Genomic DNA, 18,588 nt, shown 5'->3' on the forward strand with positions numbered 1-18,588 from the left:
CCCGGAAGGAATCCAGGCTCCCGGAGCAACATATAAAAGAAGCCCCAGGCAGGAGCTTCAGACAATCAATCATCAATCTGAGAACTCTTCTACTGCTGGTCCTGCTGCTCTGCTGCGACGCCAACAAAGCTCTGACAAAGTGCTCCTTCGGTTTTTAGTTAATTTCCTTGTCGGTATTACTTTGTTTAACTAGCATTCCCTGTATTCATTTTGTAATTATATTCGAATTGTTAGTGATTGCCCAACGAAAGTGGTTAAGGACCACGGGCCTTCGAGTAGGAGTCGTCACAGGCTCCGAACGAAGTAAAAACAACTGTGTTCATTTACTTTTCCGCTGTGTATTTTTACTCGACTTTTCGAATCGATATTCACCCCCCCCTCTATCGAATCTAACGGTCCTACAAATGTTAGGACTGCATTAGTGGTCTGACATTCCTATTTGACACCAAAATTGGTAATGGACGATGATTGACTGTGGAGTGCAATTTTTCAGTCAACATGTACCATTCTAGGTAGGGTATATCATTTTGTGATCGATGATAGAAGTTGTGAAAACATTGTGTCTATTGAAGTTGTGTAAAAATTAAATATTCAAACGGGAAATCTCTCTAAGCCTTATAAATTGGAGTGTCTTAAGAAGCTCTAGTTTCATTTTCCATTGGTCAGAAATATAAAGATGATATTTGATGTGATGTAATAGCGATGGATGATTGTCACACTTATTGTTGGATAGACCTTGACAGTATAATAGAGACGTGCATCATGATTGGCGAGCCAATACTTATAGTTTTATGTTTGAGTGGGTTAAAATTGTTCTACTATCGTGCAAACAGATAGTGAAACAACCTAAACTTGCAAGTGATGTTTCAGCTTTATTGTGTCAGGCTTGGTTTGACAAGAAGTTGCAAGAAGCAGAAAGAGGGTGTATGTTGATGGGAAAGGAGATGGTCGAACCTAACACTATTTCAAATTATGTGGCTTCATTGATTGATGAATTTAGTGATTTTTTTTAAGACTTACCAAACAGATTGCCTCCATTATGTGATATTCATCATCATATTGATTTATCAGCACTGCTGAACAGAATGCATAACGTGAGCATGAAGAGTTGTGTTGACAAGTTGAAGAATATTGGTTAAGGGCCATATAAGGGAGAGCATGAGTACTTGTGTTGTACCTACTCTTTTGATACCAAAGAAGGATGGTTCTTGGCATGTGTGTGGATAGTAGGGCCACTGTCAGGTACTGCTTTCCCATTCTCTTTTGGATGATTTGTTTGACCAAATTAGTAGATCGACTGTGTTTACTAAACTAGATTTGAAGAGTGGGTATTATCATATTCGTTTTAGTTCGGGGATGAATGGAAGACAACTTTTAAGAGTAGGGAGGAATTGTATGAATGACTAGTGATGATTTTTGGGTTGTCTAATGCCCCTAGTATTTTTATGCGTGTGATAAATCAATTATTGTGACCCTTTATTGAGAGATTTATTGTGGTGTATTTTAAAGATATTCTGATATATAGTGTGACTCTTGAAATTCATCTTCAACATGTGAGGAAGGTTTTTAGTGCGTTGCATAGGGAAAAAATTTATGGTGCAATGAAGAAGTGTGTTTATCACCCCAAGATGTGGTTTTTGGGATATATGATTTTAGGAGCATGTTTGGAAGTGGACGTCACTAAAGTATAAGTAGTGAAGAAATGACCTACACTAACAACTTTAACAGAAGCAAGTTTTTAAGGTCTGGCCTCATTTTACAAGTGTTTTATTGCTTTTTTAGCAGCATCATGGCTCCTATAACAGATTGTATGAAGGGTAGCAGATTTGAGTGGACTGATGGTGCATATTCAACTTTCCGATTGATTAAAGAGTGACTCACAACTACACCAATCTTAGTGCTTCTAGATTTTTCATAGCCTTCTGAGTCACACACAGATGCTTTCAAAGTTGGTATTGATGCAGTAATCAATCAGAACAACAAACCTATGACATTTTTTAGTGAAAAGTTATCAAGAGAAAAGCTTAATTACAACACTTATGATGTTGAGTCTTATGTCATTGTGCAAGCAATGAGGCATTGTCATTGTTTTTATTTCATAGTGGATTTATTTTGTACACCGATCATGATTCGTTGAGACATCTACACCGACAAAACAAGGTGTCACCTCGCCATACGAGATGAGTGCTTATTTGGAGTAGTTTACTTATGTGGTAAGGCAAGGGTTGCTAATCATGTGACAGATGTTTTGAGTCGTAGGAGCAACCTATTGGTTATGATGCTAGTTGAGGTGCTAGGTTTTGACTTTTTTCATGATTTGCTTGCTACTAACCCTTATTTTATTGTAATACTATAAGATGTATAGGTTGGGAAGAGAACATAATTTTTACTGTATGAATTTTTGTTTAAAGGCGAATAGTTATGGATTTCAGATTGTAATCTTAGCTTGCATATGATCAAGGAATTGCATGGTGAAGGGCGCGTTGGCAGGTATAGAATGTTGCAATTAATTCAGACTTCCTTCTTTTGTCCAACTTTGTAGCAAGAGGTCAAGAAGTATGTGTAGCGGCATAAAATTTGTTAAGTATCTAAGGGGGTAGTCACTAATGCAGGACTATACATGCCACTGTCAGTCCCTTCTCAGTCTTAAATTGACATTAGCATGAATTTTGTATTGGGTTTTCCACTTACCCAGCAAAGTAATGATTCAATCATTGTTGTCGTCAATAGATGGTTCATGTTATTCCTTTCAAGAAGACTACATATGTTGTTAATGTGGTAGAATTATTCTTTGGGGATATCTATCATCTTCATGGCCTTCCAACATCCATTGCTTTAGATTGGGTTACTCATTTCCTTAGCCATTTTTTGTGCAGCCCATTAAAGTGGTAAATACACAATTGAATTTCAGTAGTGCCTATCACCCTCAAACAGACAGACAGATGGAGGTTGTGAATAGGTCACTTAACGATTTATTGCTCTTCTTGGTAGATCATGACCAAGTGAAGAGTTGAGATCAAAAGCTATGTCAGGCAGAATGTGTTCATAACCATGCAATGAATCGCAATACTGGTTTCAGCCTATTCTAGGTGGTTTATTTGGTTCAGCCTCATGGCCCACTGGATTTGTTGTCATTACTAAGCACCATGGTAAAGCAATTGACTTTGTGAATTGCTTACTGGAGGTCCATAAAACAGTACATGAACATTTATCTATCTCTAATTCCAAGTACAAATATAAAGCAGACCAAAAGCTGCGACACTTGGAGTTCGATGTTGGTGACTTTGTGTGAGTAGTTTTAACTAAGAATCATTTTGTCACTGGAAATTATAACAAATTATTAGCCAAGAAGATTGGTCTGATCGAGATTGCTGAGAAGATAAACCTCAATGTGTATCGTTTGAAGCCGCTTGGTCATATTCGCACTGCCAATGTTTTTAATGTGAAGCATTTGATTCCTTTCCATGGTGATTCTTCTGATGATGATGTGACCAATAATTCAATGATGAATTTTCTCTATCTTGGGGAGAATGATGCGAGAATGATAAATAAATTTTCAGAGGTCATAACTTTTAACTTGGTGTTAAAACGGATAATCTATGCGCTAAATCAAAGCTCGTTCAGAATCTATATTTATTATTGGGTGAAACCCTTAACCGACCACTTTTAGATCCAAAAATTATCATTTAAAACCTTTTTGGAGGCTCCGAATATTTTTTTTACTATTTTTAGTAATTTTTAAAATTTTTGGGATTTACTATATTGTGGCAATTCCTGTCTTTTGCAAGTTAGGGCTTTGGGTTCATTTAAACATTTGTTTAATTGTTTTGAGACAGTTTTAATAAATATCAATTTTTAACCATAGTCTTCTACTTCAAAACAATGAGTTTTGTTTTCCTATTTTTTGGTATTCTATGAATCAATAGGTTTTAGAAGATTATTTTCGATATTCATATATGAATCAACGAATTCAATAACTTTTGTAGCATCACCTTGAGATCACACTTGAAAGCTAAACAGATACTCGCAATATAGATATTTTAAAAATAGTGTAGTACAAGAAAAGTGACTTCATAATAAGACACAATTAATACTTATTTACATTGAGAGTATGCTTCAGCTGAAGGACTTAATTTGTCACCAAGGGAAACTGTGACTTCTGCAAACACTTTTTATTCCTTTCGTCCTTTCATCACAAGTATCAAGTCGAAGAATTTATCTATCTCTTTTGGAAGTTGAGGAACTTGATAGAATATGCAAAGACAAAAAAGAACATGATGACAAAGCCCAAGTTAGTCAATGCCGCCCACTTAACAAAGCTATACTCATAACCCAGGTTATCTTTCAAGTATTCTGTAAGTGGTTTATCATGTTCTCCAGGAATCTGAACGGTGCCCCCCTTTTTCCCCAACTGCGATGCTATGACACCATAAATTGTCCAAGATACTGGATTTCCCCAGTAGTACCACCTCCACCATATGGGAATATCCTGCAAAATGTGCCAACAAGAGTTCAGCGCAAATATCAACATCACAAATGAACAGTTTGCTCAGGAACCATGCATCCTCTGAGATATGTAATCACTTACCGGTCGTGCAATCAGGAAGCCTGAGAACAAGTTCCAGAAGTTGTAGAAGAAACTAGACACAATACCGGCAACTTGGTGGTTGGGTGTGAGTGCCACAGCCATCATACCATAAAGTGAAAAGTAGGTAAAGGACATTACAATGAAGTAGAAGAGCCAGAAGAAGTTCTCCGCATGCCAAGTAAAGCCAATCATCGAGAAAAGGAGAATTGTATAGATGAATCCCTGAACAAATATGTATAGTGCCTCAATGCTCACCTGCAAAAAGCAAAAATTATAAGTAGCTCTCAGTTTTTTGAGAAAATCAAATAGCTCTAGAATAATGAATGAAATTATTAACACTGTCTTTCCAAGTTAAATATATGCAAGTACTAGACTTCAAAGGAAGATGTGAAATAATTTTCCTTGTTAATTTTTGTCTGCCAAGTAAACAGCATATAATTACTGAAGAAACAATTTGACAACTATAGCCACAGAACAATAATTTTTGCTGTTCTGCTAAAAAACTGCAAAAGCAATCAACAAGGAACTAGTCCGTTTGCACTTTATACATATTTATTACCAGATAAATGGTGTATATATTTTTCTTTTAGTTTTCCTTTCGTTTTTGCCTTTTTGTTCTTTCTTCTTCGTCTAATGAAGCACAGTCAGTCCTATCAGTGTTGAATTGGTACTTTAGCACCTTTAAGCAATAGATCAACTACTTAAAAAATTATTAGAACTTGAAAGAACTGGTAACTTTTAGCACACTAGGAGTAGTATTAGAATTTTTAACTTACAATTATTTTGTAATATCTCTTTGTTATCTCTGAAATCTGATCTTTTCTTTTACTTATAACTAATATTTTCATGATGGACTAGCAAATCCATCCATAAAATTCAATGACTTTTCAAGTTTCCACATTCATGTTTCAATATTATATCACTATTCATACTTCTTTCATTTTTTATATAGAATGAGCAAGCATAATCTCATAATTTACTCTCTAGAGACTTACTTGAGCAAATGCGTAGGCCATGGCTGAGTACATCCCTGCCGCTCTTTCACGATAGAAGACTGTTCTCTCAACAGCCACAACAGGCTGCACATTGATAGAGTTGCTGGAACCAAGGAAAAAGACCGCAGCATAGAAAGCTCCAACTAGATTCAAAACGTCTTGTTGAGTCGAACTGTTCATGTCCAATAGATGAGGAAATTGTAAGTCATGATTATGAAAATTAAAGAATACTTAAAAGGAAAACACTCTCTACAAGTTGATATAGAAAACTTAATACCAAAATGTACAAATTAAATTCTAGTTTTTCCTCAATAAAGAAAGCATCACTTGGTTTGTTAATTTCTCCAGAAATTCTGAATTTAGAAGCAAGTGAGCTTTGATTAAGAACACCATGAAAAGTAGATTAATATAGCCTTTTTAGTTGGTCTATAAAAGAAGTTTCTTCTTATGCTACTGATAAAAAGTATTGCAATTCATACAGTGATATGGAAAGAAAAATGAAACAAAAAAAACAATTTAGAAGTTAGAAATCTTACGTCTTGTCTCCCATCTGCCAAAACATTGTGCCAAATATTAAGGCTATGATGATTGTCAAGAAAAATCGGACAGCATTATATTGTGGGTTTCTCCAATATGACCAATATTGTTTCCAAAAGCAAGCCTGACATTGAGTAGTAAAACTCTGGGAGTACTTTTTAGGGAAATATAAATCCTTAGAATCTGGTGGTGGAATGCTCAATTCCTTGATAAGTTCTTGAATTTGTCTGAGCAACAAAGTGGATCCATAAGGAAGATGATTTTGAGGTAATATATTTTAATAAAATATATATCTTATACTCACTTATAAAGTTCCGAATTCGAATAAATTTCAGCAAAGTCTACATTCAAGCTAGCCTCAACTTGGGGAGTACTTATTTCCAACATCCATGTTGCAGGGTTCACACCTTCTACGATCTTTGGTACACCTGGAATTGCCTACAAGATTGTCTCTTTTATGAACCAGAAACTCAAAATTCAGTGGAATATAATTCCTAAAATTAATTCATTCTATGGATACTTTCTACATGATTATATCTTGCACCTATTGAAAGTAATTTATTATTGTATTTTATGAATGAAAATATACAAAATTTTGAAATGACGTTTTAATTAATTAAATTATCAAACAGTACTTCAAAAATCATTAAGTGATTGGAAACTTACTTCGAAATATTCGATCAGCTTGTGGGAGTGGCGACCAAGAGGGCCAGCATAAATAACTTGACCTCCCCTTTTCATCAAAAGAAGCTAGATACAAAAAGAAAATAACTCATCTCAAGAAACAATGTTGCATCAACAAATAAAACTACATTGGATCAAAATTTATGATGCAAGAGGAAGTGAACCTCATCGAAAGCTTCAAAAATATCTATGCTTGGTTGGTGGATCGTACAAACAACGGTGCGTCCTGTATCCACTGTATTCCTAACTGTCCTCATAACTATGGCTGCAGCTCTTGCATCGAGTCCTGATGTTGGCTCGTCCATGAATATGATGGAAGGATTTGCAACAAGCTCAACAGCAATTGTGAGTCTTTTTCGTTGCTCAGTCGATAGACCATCAACCCCCGGAACTCCAACTAGAGCATCTCTCAAAGTGTCAAGTTCAACCAACTCCATAACCTCTTCCACAAACATCTACAATTAAATTGTTGTTAGTCCAGTTAAATTATGGGTCAAAAAAGAACACAAGTGCAGGAAGAATTTAGAGAAAATTTCGAATAACAAACCTAAATATCTATAGACGGTTGGTGTTCAATAAAAATGGCAATATTCAAATGTGCAAATGGAAACTAGAAATCTTACAAAACATGAAGCAGCGAAAGCATAAATTGCAACTTACCATTCGTGTCTGCTTGTCAATTTCAGGTGCAAGACGCAGCCAAGCAGAGTAAACAAGTGATTCATAAATAGTCATATATGGCGAGTGAATGTCATTCTGTTCACAGTAACCACTTATCCTAGCAAAAGTCTCTTGATTTTTAGGATAACCAGAAATACTAATGCTCCCTTCAATATAACCACCAGTTTTCCTTCCTGCTAGAACATCCATCAATGTAGTCTTTCCGGCTCCACTTACTCCAACCAATGCGGTCAAAACTCCAGGCCTAAATGCACCGCTTATAGCACATAGTAATTGAAGACGATCTTCCTCAATTCCTCGTCTCTTCATTTCCTGATGAGAAACAAAAATGCCAGTTATGATTTTTTATTCTTTTCATTTTTTGCCCCCCTAATGCATACTAAAGTGCTAAATGGAACAAGTTTAATGATATGTTTGTATCTTAATAAAAAACAAGAGACCTATTGAGGAATCCCATACTATAAAAATTATTAAGATCATATTTAGATAGAAAATAAATTTGGAGGAGTTGAATGAATATGAAAACTTTATAATTGATCTCATATGTTGTCATCCTTTGTTTTGAAATCAGTTGAAATAAAAAAATGTTTAAATCTAGAAATTTAGAAATACTATCAAATTCAAACTCTTTTATTTTTTTAAATGCTAGGAGTTTAGACTACTCTCATACAAACATGACCTAAAGAAATTGATCATAAAGATTATTCTCAGGTTTCCGGCCTTTAGATTTTGTTTATCCAAAGGAGAGAATTTATTTATCAAATTAGATAAAGAATATATGATCCAACAGAAGGTACAATAAATCACTTGGTCAGGATTAGCTATCGAAGATTACAAAAAAACTGGAGCAATGACTCTATTCATTCAAATCAAAAAAGTTTTGATGAATTAACTCCAATCTAGAAAAACTGGGTGCAAGAGCAAACAACCAAGAGCTTTATAGAGGTAATGTGGGATAAGTCGTTGCATCAAAATGGAAAAAGGATAACATATGTTAGATCTACTTACAGCAGGCATGTCAACATAATAGTTCACATGATTGAAAGCAAGAGAGAGAGGCTGGAAAGGCAAAACCATTCCTCGCTTTGCTGAATGTACTGAAGCGCTAAAAGTTTCAGAGTTGTTTCTCCTTGTTGATTCTGGGGGAGACAAAAATAAAACACTTTAAAAGAATAAATAAAATTGAAAGCTATTAAAATTATTTAAAGTTATGACATAGCTTGAAGAAAGCAACAGGTACATCTCATTTGATTGCCTAATCAGAAACAAACCAATGTGACTGTTTGGTTATATGCTAGATCGTGACAGTCCAAAGCCATTCGCCAGCGATATATTTTTACCCAGACCAAGATTTGCACCATGTTGGACAAGAACACTTGGATCGTACTTAAAAAAGATTGAGTAGGGAATGAAATCAGGTGATGGTATTATCTTATTATAAGATTTTATTTTAAAAACTTCTCATATTGTGAGTTCATAATCAAAATACTAAACATTGTGTTAAAAAAATAGGACAAATGTGATAATGCAATCTGACCTGATAAATCCTGTGGATCAGAATGTGCGATACTTCCTATCATTTCAATCCTTCTATTTAATATTGATGAAGTTTTCTTTTTCTTACTAGATTCCTCATCAACAATTGCATTTTGTGCACTTGCCAAAGCTACAAATAAGGAAAATTTGTGACACATGATAGAAATGATCAAGTAAAGAAATGAAAATTTGAAATTCTAGTGAACATTGAAAACTTACGATTCAAGTAGGTGAGCGCAAGGACAAATAATACGTTGAACAGAATAATAAATCCGATGAGAGCCCCAATAGCAAGCCAATACCAATAGCCACGGGAAAACATTCCTCTAGATTTGAGTATAGCAGTTCCTACAGTTAATGCATCTATGTTGGTGTCATTATTTGGCTGCAACAAGGATGTGGAAAGCAAGCATTAGGTATGGTAATGCATATAGCAGTCAGAGAAAAAACTTGTGATAGAACCTACTGCACCCCATCTTGGATCAAGGAACTCATTAATAGCAATAGCATTTTGCCCATACATTAAAGGGGAACTCCAGAAACCCCATATCCACCAGGATTTGATGTCATCTGCTCACATAATAATCAAATGCTAACTTCAGTCTCAATATATCAGTTCAAAGATTGTAAATTATCAAGAAAACGATACAATTTATGAGGAAACAAGAAAAGAATTATTAGTTAGAAGTTTTCAAACCTTTAGAAATAACAAAGCCTCCTAGCACAAAAACAATAAGCAAAGCAAATGTTCCAAATGTATTGGCTACAACCATGGTTCTTCCAGCTGCAGCAATGAAGCGGAACAGGCCAAGAGCCATCTGATGTACAAGGAGAAGTGCTAGGAACTGGCGGAAGAACCTAACATATTAGGAAAAAAAATTAAGAGAATGCTGATTGAAATTAACCTAAATATATCATGTCATGGGAAAAAAGAAGTCGCAGCCATGAAATGTATCTTAGGTACTATAGGAGTACCTTAAGTGGTAAACATTAAAGAAAATTATTCAAAAAATAATAGGAAAAATTTTAAGTTGTTACCGGCTTGCAGCAGGGGCAAAACCAATCACATAATAGGTAAGTATGATCCAAATTCCAGTGTCCAAGAAAGAAAGAGGGATCCTGAGGAGACAATATGCAATGCCAAAAGCCCAAGCAGGGTAAAACAAGAAATCTCTTTGTTTATAGAACACAGGGAGTTTCTCAACAGTCATCACCAGTTCTGCCATTCCATTGAACATGACATTGGTTAAAGTGAAGAAGAGTGCACCATAAAATTTGTTGCCATCGGGGATTGTTTCATGATGCATTTTGGTTCTTAGAAACACAGTCATGGCTATTAAAGAAAGTGTAGTTATCTGGGTTGTCTTGAAAATGTAGACAAAAGAGTTTCTTTTCATCAACAACCACTCCCTTGATAAACATGCTTTAAGAAGTTCCCAATTAGAAATGCCATATTTCCGTGTTGTCAGTGCGGCAGGATGTGCTTTAGATTTATCATAAGAAATAGTAAGCTCTGCATATAGTTCTTGCCCGACATGAAATTGCTTAAAAAGCTCCACAAACTCAGAGACTGAAATAAAACGGTATGGTTTGTCCTTATTGTACCAATATTGTTCTTGATCCTTCAAAGAAGTTACCTCTTGAAGAAAGTCAGCAACTCCTTTCCTTTCAGGACATCTAAAGCCAACAAACTCAAAGAACTCAACAACATGCTCTCGAGGACCTTGATAGACTATTTGACCCTCTGATAATAGAATAACATCATCAAAAAGTTCAAATGTCTCAGGTGCAGGTTGAAGGAGAGATATAAGCACTGTCCCATCCATGACATGAACCATTTGCCTAATGAACTTTATTATTTGAAAGGTCGTAGAACTGTCAAGTCCAGTTGATATTTCATCCATGAAGAGTGCTCGTGCAGGCCCAGTTAGCATCTCTCCTGCAACAAAAATCATTATGTTGAGGTTACTAAAGATGAATACATTTAGAACAAACAAAATTGAAGTTGAAAAAGGTCAAATATGTCAAAAGCATTGAAGTGAAAGGATGGAAATTACACCTTACTGAATGATTTTCCTTCAAGCCTAATGGCCTATAAATTTGAAGATTTGGGCATGTTAAACATCATAAGAGGGGATACTTTAATATTTAATCTTAGAGAGATTAATGATTTTTATAGTATTTTTCTTTAAGACGGTGATAACTTGAGTTGTAAACAAAGATAATGATATTCACCATCTAATTTAGTGTTGCATAAGTTTCAATAAAGTATATAGTTTTTCATAAACTCTTTGTTTTGAAAATAACACCCACATATAATTGAAGGAACCAATTATCTGGGCTGAAAGACCAATCATTTAATAAAGGTCAATGAATGACAACCAATGTATTCATATTCTCATAGAAAAGAAATTACCCGTTGTCACTCGTTTCTTTTGCCCCCCAGAAATGCCTCGACGCATCTGATCACCAACCAAAATGTCTGCACATATATCCAAACCAAGTACCTATTGCCCAATATTTCAAGAATTATAGCTAATAACAACTTGAGAAATGATGAATTACATTGCAAAGTTATAGGCATGAACCTTTAGAACGTAGTCAGTTGATACATTAGTTCTTTGTCCTTCAACTGCAGCAGCCTTCATGAATGCATCAATCTCAGGATCTGGTTTAATTCCTGCATCTCTCTCTCGTCTTGACAATTCTGATAACATTTCATACCTTGATCCCACACCTAAACATCGTGCTGAGAAATCCAATGTTTCTCTAACTGTCATCTCACCATTGTGAATGTCCAACTGACTAATGTAAGCAGATGTTCTTTGAGGAACAAATTCTGAGAGTTCATGGCCACAATATGTGACTTTACCCCATTGCTGCAATAAAAGCAAAAAAGATTAATAAACATTGTGTAAAAATTTATGTGAATGCTCATAAAAAAATATAAAAAATTGTATATTGATGCAAAATAAGAGAAAGAAGAAGAGAAAAGTACCCTTAGTCTCTTATCAAGTTTCCCAGCTAGTGCAAGCAATAGTGTTGTTTTCCCTGAGGCTGGAGGCCCAAGCAGCAATGTCATTCTGAGAGTTGAATAGATATTGAAGAATGAGTTATATTTCTCATAATGATTCATAATTTGAGCATTTAGAAGCCTCTTTGTATACATGTTAAAGTGCCCATACCACAAAAAAAATTCACTTCACATGCTTGATGTATGAAATCATTGTAAGTTGTTTTCATAAGAAGAACTAAACAGTACTAGTTACTACTAAGGAGCTTGATGTTGAATATAGAAAAAAGCTCATAAATTTGAAATGGATTTGATTAAAATATGTGACTTTCTTCCAATGTTAATTCATTCCCATATTTTTAGAAAACCAAGTATCCTAGCTAAAGCTATACATCTTCTCTAGAAATTCCCTAGATGATAATTATAATGAATATATGATAGAATCAATGAAATTTTGTGGCATGTAAAATCTCTATTAAATAATCACTACCTCTCTCTCTCTCCTTATCTTTAGGGATAACTAAAGTTTTATTTTTCTTTACTAATAAACTAAAATGTTGCTGAGTCTTATTATTATTATTATTATTATTATTATTATTATTATTATTTTAAGATTTAGATTAAACCATATTAGGGTTTAGACTAAGTCATGTTATCAATCTATAAAAAGGAGTGTTGAGAGTTTTTTTTTGAGTTGCGAGTATGAGAGAATAATTTTGTATCAATCTACTATTTGTCATTAATAAAAGTTCTTCCTTCAATCTCTTCCTTTGAATCTACAAGGGATATCAAAGCCAAGGGTTGGGACTAGTTACCAAGGACTTCAAGAGCAGCGATCAAGGATTGTGTTTACATGGAGATGTCACTAGGTCACACTCGACGATTGTGAAGTTTATTGATCTGGGATTAGACTTGGCTACTTATAGTTGATACCCAAGTCAATTTGGCGGATATGATAATTTTTGAAAGTGATTTTGAAAAGTTTAATAATAATAATTATATCACTTGGAGTACTTGTATGCCAATTTTATTTACTTAGCAAGATTTATGAGAGTTATTGGGGGATTTGAGATATCACTTCCAGTAAATCAAGATGATTTTAAAAGGTCAAAGATCAAAACTTGTAAAGTAATGTACACTTTATCAATATCTGCCAAGGATGATTGGCTACAACACATCATAGATGCAACACCTAAAGAGGCATGAGACACTCTTGCTAGAATTTTCGCTTGGACAAATAATGCTAAGTTACAACAAGTTGAGAATGAACTATTATCAATCTCGCAACATTGTATGATGGTGAGTGAATATTTTACCAAAGTTAAAGCTTTATGTTAAGAAATTTCAAAATTAGATCTTCAAAATCAAATTACAGAGACAAGGATGAGGATTATTGTTCATGGGTTGAGTTTCGAATTTAATGCACTACTCACAACGATTCATGGATGGTCTAAAGAACTGATGTTGGATGAGATAGAAAATGTGTTAGCCAATCAAGAGGCATTGGAAAAACAAATGTTTAGAGTTTCAATCAACGAAGAAGAGAAAGCTCTCTAAAGTAATAAGATGGGTAAGACTTCTATCATTGAGAGATCAAGAAATGGAGGAGAATCAAAGAAAGATGAATGGCATAACTATCAACAAAGAAGGAGTTGGCTAGCTAGAGGTAAAGATAAGTTTCTAAATGAATAATCAGTGCTACAATTGTGGAAAAAGATGTCACTATGCTAGAGATTGTCAAATATAACATAGCAGAAGGAAATGTTGCAACATCCTCCCATCCACAAGTTGAAAATGAAGATGAATAGGATTTTTAGAACTCCAGTTCTAGTTTAGAGCCAATTACAAGTAATTCTAATAATTCTATTCCCTCTCTCACAATTAAGTTAGAGGAAGAGCACATAATGATAAGTGATGATTCTATTAACTATAATGATGATTGGATAATAGATTGTGGATGATCCAACCATATGATAGGAGATAAAGAAAAATTATCAAATATGTTAAAGACAAAAGAAGCGAATTATTGTCAAGGCAAACACTCAAAGTTACTCATAATTCATGTTGGCAAGACGATGGTGGTGACCCGACTCAATTCAAACCAAGTAAAGTTGGGGAATGCATTTCTTGTATTTAGGATGAAGAAAAACCTCATATCAGTGTCACGACTAACATCACAAGAAACTTTGTTGTGTTCAAGCCAAAGGATATCAAAGTTTGAAGCTGACTAGCACACCACTCATAGAGGGATGAAAGCTAGAATATGTTTACATGATGTCATCTCAAACAACTACTGACAAATCATATGAGAAGACTAAGTCTCCTTGAAAAATAGGAAAATATCAACAAATTGAAAAAGAAGGAAGACCAAGCCAACTAGAAGAAATCCATGCAAATGAAGAAGAGGAAACTCGGTCATATTTAATAAGATCAAAAAGACAAAGAAAGTCAAATCCAAAGTATGCAAATGTTGTGGTTATTGAAGAAAATAAAGTAAAAGAACCAAATACATATGAAGAAGCATCCTCTAGCAAAGAATTGAGAAAAGCTATGGAAGAAGAAATTTATGCTATGAAATAAAAAGAAACTTGGGATTTGATACCAAAGCCTAAAGATGTAAAGACAATAACAATAACATGCAAATGGATGTATAAAATAATGAGTCATCTTGATGGATCAATAGATCGATACAAGGCATGATTGGTGACTCAAGGATTCTCACAGAAATATGGAGCAGACTATGAGGAGACATTTAATCTAGTTGCAAAGATTACAACAGTACATGCTCTATTAGCCTTAGTTGCTTGTAAGGATTAGAAGCTCAAGCATATGGATGTGAAGAATGCACTTTTGTATGGCAAACTTGGTCGAGAAATATATATGGACCAACCTCAAGAATTTCAGAGAAAGACTCACCCAAATTTTGCGTGCAAATTAAAGAAAGTACTTTATGATTAAAAGCAAGTCCCAAGAACTTGGTATAGAGATAGCAGAGTTCTTGATTCAAAGTGATTGCTCAATGGCACCATCAGAGTCCAATTTATTTGTAAAAGCTCAAGGAGGTTAGTTGACAAGAGTACTAGTCTATGTAGATGATCTTATTATCAAAAGAGATGACAAAGTAGAGATTGATCAAATCAAAGTCAACCTATCGATATGTTTCCAAGTTAAAGATGTGGGAGAATTATAGCATTTCCTCAATCGTTGGACTCTTCTCATGCAAACGAAATGTACTAAGGATCTCCTAGAAAAGTATGAGATGCAAGAATGTAAGCATATCAACTCCACTAGAGGTACATACAAGGATATACTCTGCTGAAGGAACAGATTTGGAAGATGCAATAATGTACATGCAACTAGTTGGCAACCTAATCTATCTCAATCTCATAAGACCAAACATATCATGTGCAGTGAAAATAGTAAGCAAATTCATGTAGAAGCTAAAGAAACCTCACTTGGAAGAAGTTGTTTGAAGAATTCTAAGATTCATCAAAGGTACCATTGATTGTGGTATATTATATTAAAGAAAGGGAAAAGGAGAAGTAATTGGGTATTTGAATGCTGACTATGCTAGAGATTATGAAACAAGATGCTCAACTACAGGATATGTGTTTAGTCTTGATTTGAAACTTATCTATTGGTGCAGCAAAAGACAACCAACGGTATCACTATCAAGTAATGAATCAAAGTATTGATCTCAATAGCTACAATAACTCAAGAGGATACACGGTTGACGCAGCTAGCAAAGTATCTTCTTCAACCGATTGATAATGCAATACAACTACATTGTTATAGTTAGTCAACTATACACTTAATTGAGAATCCGATGTTCCATGCAAGGACCAAACCTATTGAGGTACATTATCATTTTGTGAGAGAGAAACTCCTAGATTGAGGAATTAAGATGGAATGTGTCAAAACTGAAGACTAAGTTGCAGACATATTCCCTAAAAGATTTAATGGTGCAAAGTTTGAAGACTTTAGAAGGCAACTAACTTAGCATGGTAAACAAACATACACTAATTAGAGAGTAGTAAGTAAGAAGAGGAAGTATTAAAGAATCACCACATTTCTCTCTCCTTATCTTTAGGGATAACTAAAGTTTTATTAGAACAAATTTTAAAATAGGCCAATTAGAATTTTTCTTTATTGAATAAACTAAAAAGTTGCTTAGTCTCTCTTTTATTATTATTATTTTTTAAGATTTAGATTAAGTCATATTGAAGAGGAGCCTTGACACAACGATAAAGTTGTTGCCATGTGACCAAAAGGTCACGGATTCGAATCCTGGAAACAGCCTCTTACAAAAAGTAGGATAAGGCTGCGTACAATGGATCCTTCCCCGGGACCCCGCATGACGGGAGCTTCGTGCACCGAGCTGCCCTTTTATTTAGATTAAGTCATATTAGGGTTTAGACTAAGTCATGTTATCAATCTATAAAAAGGAGAATTGAGAATTTTTCTTTTATGTTGTAATAAGAGTTTCGAGTGATTGCGAGTATGAGAGATCAATAAAAGCTCTTCTTTCAATCTCTTCCTTTGAATCTACAATCTCTTGGGTAGAAAATATTTTATCAGAAACTTCATTAGATGTTTCAAACAGCTAATCTCAGATTCAGACTTAAAAGAGGAAGAAAAATCGATTAGCAATTACAACACTCATATGAATAACTAAATGATTGGAAAGACAAAATTTAGATAATCTCTCCACATACCTTGTTGGCTTGAGTATTCCACTGACATCCTTAAGAATTTTTATGGTCTTTTTCCTGGATTGGTTGAATCTTACAAGACCAAAGATATCCTGAATATGTGTATTAGAATACAAAGAAAAGAAGAAACATTAAAAGGAGTAATGAAATTTGGAAGTGCAATTGATATTTTCTTTTCATAAGAGGAAAAAAAGCAATAAACAGAAACTTCCTCAACTATAATTCTCTGGAAGAATTGGAACTAGACTCTGGAAAAGGTGGAAGGATCAATGACTAGTGATGGAACTTAAAATATAGAGTCATCAATATAAAAATTCAGTGCCAAAATGACGCCAAAAAATTCAATCATAATTCAGACATTTAGGTAAAAATTAAGTGTTAATTTTGTCTATTTTCAGAGGGCAGTAAGAGTTGCACCTATTTTCCTACTGAAAGTGGAAAGCATGATCACAGAGTGACTAACAAGGAAGAGAATTCACTCTTTTTGAGTGATTTCCTTTTTGCTATCACTCTTGTTCTTTTCCATGTTCCTCTTATTAGATTGTCTTATAATTCCCCTTTTATTTGCCTCGTTTATTTTAACATGGTCTCATGAGACAGTGAGTACCTCAAGAATGTTTATGGTGAAATTCCACAAGGTGGGTAGTGCTCTGCTTCCAATATAAACATCTGCCTCCACGGATATGTTCTCATACCGTACCTCAATCTTTGGAAGTTCCAGCCCCACCCTGTTCCAAAATACAAACAAAACATCATAGTTTCTATATATATATATATATTTTAAAAAAAAAAAAAGTAAAAACCAGATGTCGACGAATGACGATTATAAAAAGAAACAAACAATATTTTAAAATTCACACAAAAGATTCCTTTTTCCACATAAGATTTGTTAGTAAAAATGCACAAATAAAATCGTTGCTAATAGATAGACGACAAACTTGTACACCGTTATATTGTTTGTCTTTCGGTCAACAACTTTGGAATTTCAGCAAAGGTGCTGCTAGTTGAAAAAATCAAGATAAAAAAACGAAATTATAAGCGTTGTTGCAACCCACCGGTCGATTCGATCGCGGAGGCGAATGAGGAAGCGCTCGTTGTCCTCCTCCACCACCTTGAAGATCTGCTCGAGGAGGCGCTTCCGATCCTGGGGGCCAAGATTGTTGACATCAACTTCGCTGGCGATGACGTTTCCGTTGTCGATCACCTGACGGATTATGCCCTTGCGCATACGGTCGTATGTAGGCAGCTTCTCCAGCGCTGCCCACTTGAGATTCTCCTCATCGTCGCCCTCCTCCTCCACCAGGCTGCGCCGGAATACGTCTGCCCTGTCTCGGAAGCTGTCAGCCCAGCTCCGCCGACTGCTGCTGTTTCTAGTGAGATCGTTTGTCATTTCCAGCTGGTTGTTCCCCTTCTTCTTTTTCTACTACTACTTCTACTTCTTCTTATTCTTCTTCTTCAGTTTGATTAATCACGCATTCGGAAGTAGGAGGAGAAGTAAAGAGGTGAAAAGGGAAATGAAGAAACTAGTGACAGCGAATGAAAGCTTCTTCTCAAGTGAGGAGGAGGAGAAGGAGGGAGTGATGAGAGTTCTTATAGTGTGTTGGAGAAGCTTCTTCTCGCGGTCTACGTTTTATTTCCTTCGGTTATATTTGTTTTTTGTTGGTTGGTGGACTGACTGTGATATATATGGGAGTTACTTGGTGCCGGAGTTGACCCTCTAATCATTTGGCAAAAATGAAAAGGATCCCTCTTTTTCAAAATACTAAAGGGGTATTTCTTTTTAATTTATCATAAAGGGGCATATCTGTCTTTTGCTAAATTTATTCCTCTCTCATGGTCTAA

General features: G+C 34.9%; 1 protein-coding gene across 1 annotated transcript; it reads right to left on the reverse strand.

Moving 5' to 3' along the window:
* Nucleotides 1-4,021: 4,021 nt before the first annotated feature.
* On the reverse strand, nt 4,022-18,303 carry LOC122015364 (pleiotropic drug resistance protein 2-like). The gene is made up of 20 exons (XM_042572219.1): nt 17,802-18,303; nt 17,354-17,474; nt 16,750-16,838; nt 12,020-12,104; nt 11,610-11,900; nt 11,438-11,528; nt 10,060-10,960; nt 9,719-9,879; nt 9,488-9,591; nt 9,241-9,406; nt 9,023-9,151; nt 8,494-8,624; nt 7,465-7,797; nt 6,969-7,259; nt 6,787-6,870; nt 6,425-6,558; nt 6,120-6,347; nt 5,584-5,755; nt 4,589-4,843; nt 4,022-4,489 (listed from the first exon to the last, which is right to left on the reverse strand). The coding sequence occupies exons 1-20, from the start codon at nt 18,134-18,136 to the stop codon at nt 4,220-4,222; spliced, it is 4,371 nt and encodes a 1,456-aa protein (XP_042428153.1). The 5' UTR covers nt 18,137-18,303; the 3' UTR covers nt 4,022-4,219.
* Nucleotides 18,304-18,588: the final 285 nt, after the last annotated feature.

The sequence above is a fragment of the Zingiber officinale genome, chromosome 8B, assembly GCF_018446385.1.
Source record: "Zingiber officinale cultivar Zhangliang chromosome 8B, Zo_v1.1, whole genome shotgun sequence".
Lineage (NCBI taxonomy): Eukaryota > Viridiplantae > Streptophyta > Magnoliopsida > Zingiberales > Zingiberaceae > Zingiber > Zingiber officinale.

Bases quoted from the DNA above. Each gene is read 5' to 3' on its own strand.
- LOC122015364 (XM_042572219.1), bottom strand. From the start codon at position 18,136: ATGACAAACGATCTCACTAGAAACAGCAGCAGTCGGCGGAGCTGGGCT. The intron at 16,839-17,353 runs GTACTCACTGTC...ACACATATTCAG, and splicing joins TCACCATAAACATTCTTGAG to GATATCTTTGGTCTTGTAAG. The intron at 9,407-9,487 runs GTAGGTTCTATC...TCCTTGTTGCAG, and splicing joins TTGATCCAAGATGGGGTGCA to CCAAATAATGACACCAACAT.